A 7,530-nucleotide genomic window follows, 5' to 3' on the forward strand; every position below is an offset into this window, starting at 1 on the left:
GCTTAGGTTCCTTTTCCACTTCAGAGGGGAGGCAGAAACCATCTCTCCCTGTCCTCCCCTCAGACCCACCATTGAAGAGCAGAGACTTCGGTGAGACCCCCTTCCAAAGCCTAGCCAGCTAATGATGATGGTGACGGTGGTGGTGGTGAGGGTCACCATTTAATGAGTACTTACTGTATACCCACATCCCATATACATATATTATACTATATAGTATATATATGGCTTCCCTAGTAGCTCAGCTGGTAAAAAATTCACCTGCAATGCAGAAGATCTGGGTTAGACTCCTGGGGCGGGAAGATCCGCTGAAGAAGGGATAGTCTACCCACTCCAGTATTCTTGGGCTTCCGTAGTGGCTCAGCTGGTAAAGAATCCGCCTGGGTTCGATCCCTGGGTTGGTAAGACCGCCTGGAGAAGGGAAAGGCTACCCATTCCAGTATTCTGGCCTGGAGAATGACAGAGGAGCCTGGCAGGCTACAGTCCATGGGGTCGCAGAGTCGGACATGACTGAGAGACTTTTACTTCACTTACTGTATACCGGGCACTTGACGGCGCATTCTCAACTATTTCATCAATTTGTCTGGGGTATTATACACATTAGCCAAAGGGAGGCAGACGTCCACAGCTCCAGGGGGCAAGAAGCCAGTAAGTGACAGAACCAGACTGAGAATCCGCCTCGAACTGATGGTAAATTTCGTAACACTGGGTCAGCCTCCGCAGGGACGAAGAGGGACGCGTCTCGCACGCAGAGGTACGGCTCGGCACCCGGCCCTGAGGCCGCCAGCGGACCTCAGCCGAACCGGCCGGCTGGGGGCACTGCAGACCGCGCGCGGCACTGCGCCCGCCTCCAGCTCCCGGCGCCCCGGGGCCGCGGCACCCCGGGGCCGCGGCACCCCGGTGCGCCGCTCTCGCCCCAGCCTTGGCCCCCGCTACCTCCCGGCCCCTAAGCACAGACCAACCTTCCCGCCGGGATGCAGAGAACGCCGATCCGGGCCCCAGAGACAACCCCCCGCGCCCTGCACGCTCTCACTTACACCTCCACTTGGGCACAGAAAAGTTTCAGGAACCGCGTCTTCCGGGGTAGACGCGGCAGGCTCGGCACGGGCCCCGCTGGGGTTCGGGGGATTTGGACTCCACTGGCTCCGATCAGACGGAGGAGGGGAAACCCAGACCAAGAGCTGGGACTCCGGGAGTATCCCCGGCGCATTTGAATGTCGGGCCGCTGCTTCCCACCCCGCCCAAGCTGTCACCTTTCTCTCCCTCTGCCCTGAAGATTTCACTCCCCACCCAGCCTGCTCACCGAATTCTGACTTTGAATCGAAACGTGTTCAGGAGTATTTGAGGCCAGGCCACAGCCAGCAGGCGCTCTGGCCCTCGCCAAAGCAGCTGCAAGTGGGCATCACTGTACCTGGGCGAGGGAACCCCACAGAGGCGAGGTCATGCTTTCCAAAGTTATATCCAGGCGAGGTAAGAGGCATCCACTGACCTTGACCCTTCTCCGCGGTCACCTGGGATACGGGCATTTAAGGTGGGCAGTTTAACGAGGTGATAACTAAGTGAAAATGGCCTGGTAGCCTCTTGAATTTGAAGCACCAATTGAGGCTTTCTTTAGAAGGGGAATGTTATGAATAGGTTACTCTCAAGGAATTCTGTTACCAGTAATCACCCCTGAATTTAATTGGTCATTCTGCCTGTTAAAGGTCTTGCAGACCCCTCCAAGTTCTAAGAGGACAAGGAAAAGAATGTTTCTGAGATTTACAACTGGGAGGGAAATATCATGTTACTTTGCATTAGTTTATACATTAGCATACTTCTTGAATTGAATTTTCCACTTTCACTTTTTAATATCTTTCCAATTCCCAACTAGTCTCTGGAAATTTAAAAAAGGGTGGTGGGAGGGTTGGTGATGTGTATGCCACAGATGGAGATGGAAAAGCTGCCCAGAACATGTTGACATTTAAAAAAAAAAGTTAACATCCCCCCACACTTTAAAAGTATGATATTAGGAATAGAGTTATGATGGCAAAAGTTACTCGTAGAACATCTGTTCCTTCCAATGGGAGGATTTCTTTCCTGCCAAGAATTTATGAATTTTATATAGGAGCTGGATTCTGTTTGGGGAAGGAGGAAGGAAGTGAGCCAAAGCAGCCCCCTCCTCTGCCCGGAATTCAGGGATACTGTGCTCCTGACTTGTCGATGGATCTTGAAGCTGCTGATGGGGTAAAAGTCCTCCTTCAGAAGAACATGGCTGGGAATGGAAAAGAAGAAAAATTAAACAAATAACCACCGCTGGTTTTAAAGTGAATTGAACAGTACAAAAGAAGATCAAGGCCATGGGACTTGAAGACAAGACACTCCCTAATCCTTTTTAGAGGAGAAAGGAGAGTTTATTATTGGGATAAAACCTGCTCAACTCATATCAGCTCATTTCAGATGTTCCTTTCATTTTCTCGTTGTCCTGATAGGCAGTCTTCCATTCATCCCAAACACTTCAATCAGCCCCTTCCTCTGCAGTCTATTGTCCTTCCCTGTTGCTCAATTGAGCCTAGTGATTGGAAGGGTTATCTTTCTAAAACCACCAGAGGGATGCTCCTAGAAGTCATCAGCGTGAATAGGACACTAAATGGATTAGCAGTTGAAACATTAATGAGCCTTTTTTGACTCAAGGCAAGTTAACCTAAGTGGATTTCCAATGGTTTCCTCTTCTAGGAACTTTCTGTTCTTAAGGTGTATGTCTGGCATGGAGGAGATCCTTTTGCATCTTCAAGTAAACTGATCTAGGTTCTTGTCCTTATGTGGAAACAGCTTCTTTATCTTTTTAAAAAAAAATTATTTTTAATTGAAAGATAATTGCTTTATGATATTGTGTTGCTTTCTAACAAACATCAACATGAATCAGTGACAGAGATACATATGTTCTTTTCCTTTTTTCCTTATAGAATTTCGGAGGAAACATGGAAAAAAAAAAAAGAAAATCATCTAAGATCAAGAATCTAAATTAAAAAAAAAAAAGAAGAAGAAGAAGAATATAAATTGTTTTTGTTTGACAGCAAGAGAGAGGGGAAAAAAAATCAACATTAAGGGTTTAGTACATTTGCTCCAGTCAACAAATATTTATTAAGCATTTACTGCATGCCAAGCAATTTGTTAGGCATTGTTACCCCTCCTTCTACAGGGGAGCTAGACAATACATGTATCTAGTATATGATACACCTCAGCTAATGGTGCCCTGTGGAAAAATCCAGCACAATAAAAGATAAAAAATACCAGGGACAGAGTGGGAGGGTTCTCCCCTCGGCCAGGGAAGGTTGCTCCAAGGAATTGACATTTGAGTGGTCCTTCTAGAACTTTCCCAATGCAAATATATCCCAAAACACATAAATGTAGATATATTTTTATCAAGTTGGATTGTACTGTATAGGTGTCTCCCCCTCCAGCTAACTTCTCCTGAACATTCTTCTGTATCTAAAGAGCATATGGCTTGAGAACTTGGGACTGGGTGGAATCAAGTTTAATTCCAGCTTCACTCCTCACTGGTTTTGTGATTCTAGGCAAGTTCCCTAAACTTTCTTGGCCTCAGAGCCCTCATCTTTAAAATGAGATGAATAATTATGTCTGCCTAATAAGGGTTATTGAGGAGACCAAATGAGAAAAATACATGTCAAATACTGAGTATGAGGAGGGCATGTAGTAAACCTTAATAAATGTTTTTGTGTTGTTTAGTCACTAAGTTGTGTCTGACTCTTTTGCGACCTCATGGACTGTAGCCCACCAGGCTACTCTGTTCATGAGATTTCCCAAGCAAGAATACTGGGGTGAGTTGGCATTTCCTCCTCCAGAGGCTCTTCCCTACTAGCATCTCCTGCATTGGCAGACGGATTCTTTACCCCTGTACTACCCGGGAAGCCTAAGTTGCCCTAGGACTTCCTTAACCTACATTGTGCTGCTGGACAGAAAGATTTGGATGCAAATCTAGCTCAGATAATAAGAATGAGCTAAAGGAGAAAAATAAAACAAAACCAAACTCAACTGTAGGAAACGTGCCAAATCAGCCCGTTTTAAGTTTTTAAGAATTTTTAAAAATTTTGAAATATCTATTTGTTTATTTATTTATTTAGACTGTGCCGCATGTGAAATCTTACGGCATGTGAAATCTTAGTTCCCCAATCAGGGGTGGAACCTGTGCCTCCTTCAGTGGAAGCACGATATTAACCACTCGACCTCCAGGGAAGTTCCATCAGTACATTTTTTTAGGAGGGACTATTTTTCTTTCTGCTGCTGCTAATGCTGAATCATGCTCTCATATTAAAAATCTGCCCATTTGCCACCTACGCTTAAAGTTCAGGGACCTCTGGGTTTTGCCGAGCAGGTCAGTCGATGGCCTGATGTAGACTGAGGATGAGGGTCTAAACAGTCCTAGACGGGAATGAGATTCTACAGCAGCGTTAAATGTGGAAACTTGGGGGCCTTAGCTTCTTCAGGTGGGGGCTCTGCTTCTTCAGGTGACATGTTTCTTGGAACTCCCTCTGGCTCTGTCGGCCATGTGTTCCTTAAGTATTAACCAGCTCCCAGACTGTGCTCCCGTGCTCTGCAGAGCCTCCCCTGCTTCCGAGATCAGAAATGGCTCTATGAGTCATCCGTTCATGCCCCGAGGCACAGACCCAGATCTATTTTAGGTTGAGATCCTGGTTAGGGGAAAAGGGATTATCTTCAGATATTGGGAGCATTAGGAGAATGTTAGCAGAGCATTTTGGAAGATGGCGGTGAGAGTGTTTCCCATGGGACGTGGCTGAGAAATGTGGGCTCAAAGTACAACCCTCCAGCGTGCCACTCCTTTTGGCTGACTTCCTGTTGGGCATTCTCCATTCAGGGGGGGCCTTGGAGTGTATGATCTTCCGCACAAGACACTCTCTTAGGCTAGCCTCCAACTGGCCTAACTGTCAAATGCTAGTCTTTATTCTAACAGATTGAATACATGTGTCAAGTACTTTTGGAATCAGTGAATGAAATACCCAGGAAAAAAGCATGGCTTACTTACTTTTGATGATTTTATAGAAGCTGTGCGGGTGCTGTGATGCAGAAACGGACTGCCTTTTCTTGAGTCATTATCCAAACTGGAGCACAGAAGAATGTGGTGTATTTTTAATGGAATGACAGATAAGATTACTTGTGTCTATTAGAAAGAAGAGTAGATTAGGTTAGTCTTGTCCTTATAGCTTCCTGTACACCAAATTAACCCCTGTTTAGTTTTAAAAACTAACATATTCCACGGAGGTGAGGAACAGAAAAACCTCCAAGTGAAGTTAGCTTGAGTTTACCTGGGAGGTGGTGTGATGTGGCAGAAAAAGCCTCAGCTTAGGAATCAGGTAGATCTAACTTCCCATCACAGCTATGTGACCTTGGGTGAGTCACTTGCCTCCTCTGGGCCTTGGTCTTCTCTACTACAAAATGGGCATAATCATAAAACAGTAAACATCTAGCCAAGTCCTTGGCATACCATGGGTACTCCGTGAACGTGAATGCTTTCCATCTACCTCCAGCTCGCTCAACCAGCAACTCCAGGTTCCCAGGACCTTCCTCCAAACATGCAAGAAATGTTTTCTTGTGGTCAATGGCAAAGACCAAGGATGGAGAAACCAAAGAGTTAAAAAGAAAACAAACAAACAAATAAACCATGTCTCCTAAACCTAGCATCTAAGAAATTGTTCCTCCTCACGCAATTTCTGTTCCAAGTTCTGTGTGGCCAATCTGGGAACATTGTCAAAGCAAATGTTAGTTAAAAATTGTTTACCAAAGGACAGGTAGTTAAATATCACGTACAGCTGAGAATTTTGTTATCGCAAACCTACAATAATTTTTCTCAAACCTTTCTTTATAAAGGAGGACATTGGACGGAAGTGTTCAAATAGGTCCTGAGGTGGTCAGAGGATTTTTTTTTTTCCTTTCTGTTCTTTTTGTAGATATACTGCCTCATCAGCCGTCTGTAGTGCTTTAGAAAGATTTTTTTAAAAAGCCCAGCGTGCCACACATTCTAATTAAGGAAATAATAAATGAAAATGTGTGCGTACCTATTCCTATGAGTTATTTATCAGTTGCTAAATAGATCACTGGCTCAGTATTGCTGGAGCCTGAGTAGACTCCACCATTCGTAGAGAAAACTGATCTGACTTAATCAGTGCAAACATTTGTCTGTGCCGTATTATCAGTTTTTTTCACAGGCAGTATTGATTGTATATCAGAACAAGAAAATGAAAATAAAAAACTCTAAACCTAGAAGAGGTCATGTGCTTCCAAATGCAAATTGAGATCCAAACATTAAACAATAGGGATCTTCTAATCCTTTTACAAAGACGCAAATTGCAAATCAGACTCCCATGCCAGGCTGGCTTTGCCTAACAAAGTCTTTAATGCAAAGAATCCCTTAGGCAAAGCCTCCCCTGTTTCTACGAGCTTTGGCACCAGGCACCAAAAGAACCTATGAAGTCAGTTATGCTGCATAATCATAAAATTCATTGTGCTTAGAGCAAAATCAGGTTGTTCCCCTGGTCTAGATACACAGTCTCCAAACTTTAGAGACAGAAGGTACCTGGATTTGCAGATGAAGCTCCACGTTGCTGGAATCATTCATTTCAACAGAAGTTTATGATATTTTGTTGAATAATGCCAAATCCTTCATGCTGAACCTGAATAACGCGTTTCAACATGCTTTAACATGTGCCTGATAAACAAGTTGGAAGTATCTAAAATAATAAGCAATCAAGAAAATTGTAGGGAGAAAATGGCTCATGTGGTTGTAGTCAACGTAGTTAAGTCTTTCAAAGAACTAACTATCCAATCACTTTTCCAAGGAAGGTAAACAATTTTTACTGGGTTACAATGTGGATAGAGCAATTGCATTAGGAAAAAATATCTGTAGACATGCACATTTATATGTACTGATTCATTTTTGGTTCCATTGCTTTTTGCACGGTTGCTGGTAAGGTAGGTGTTGAACAGATTATATATGTTTGAATGAAGTTGCATGGAAACAGAAAGCAGAACAAGTCAGAATTATATTTTTATACTTTTAGGAAATGGTTCCTATGTTCTCCAGTGAGGAGCATGGTGGTGAATGAATAGTCCCCATCTTAGCTGGTAACGCAATACTATAGAAGCACAACAGAGAATAATGAAACAATTTTGGGACATCAGAGCACAATATCACATTGAATTTAGAACTTACCTTTTAAAAAAATGATGTATGTATTGTTAAAAAAAAAAAAATCTGCATCCTCCTCTACTGTTCCCTTGGGTTCTCAGGCTGGAGCCATCAGCTCTTGGCTTTTTCAGTGAGACCTAGGTCCTCAACAGTGTTCAGATCCCCACTTGATGTGACCTTGGGCAAGTTCCAGTCTTTTATCCTGGCCTCAGTTCTCTCCTTGAGTTGAAGGGTCTTGAAGACCCTTTTGTGCTCAGACCGCCTGTGTAGTTTTATAGCTTTCAGTGCTTACAGTCTGTTATTCATTCCTCCGCGAGGTAGTAACAATGCCT

The 7,530-nt window shown here is 44.0% G+C and overlaps 1 protein-coding gene across 1 annotated transcript; it reads left to right on the forward strand.

Moving 5' to 3' along the window:
• The first annotated feature begins 360 nt into the window (after nt 1-360).
• On the forward strand, nt 361-3,726 carry LOC104969469 (uncharacterized). The gene is made up of 2 exons (XM_010808230.3): nt 361-1,467; nt 2,940-3,726. The coding sequence occupies exons 1-2, from the start codon at nt 685-687 to the stop codon at nt 3,000-3,002; spliced, it is 846 nt and encodes a 281-aa protein (XP_010806532.2). The 5' UTR covers nt 361-684; the 3' UTR covers nt 3,003-3,726.
• The last annotated feature ends 3,804 nt before the right edge of the window (nt 3,727-7,530 follow it).

Source organism: Bos taurus, chromosome 8, assembly GCF_002263795.3.
Source record: "Bos taurus isolate L1 Dominette 01449 registration number 42190680 breed Hereford chromosome 8, ARS-UCD2.0, whole genome shotgun sequence".
Taxonomy (NCBI): domain Eukaryota; kingdom Metazoa; phylum Chordata; class Mammalia; order Artiodactyla; family Bovidae; genus Bos; species Bos taurus.

What these genes read in the sequence shown, in the direction of transcription:
- LOC104969469 (XM_010808230.3), top strand. Translation starts at nt 685, where the DNA reads ATGGTAAATTTCGTAACACTGGGTCAGCCTCCGCAGGGACGAAGAGGG. An exon ending in CAAAGTTATATCCAGGCGAG is followed by an intron (nt 1,468 to 2,939) that starts GTAAGAGGCATC and finishes TTTTCCTTATAG; the next exon opens with AATTTCGGAGGAAACATGGA.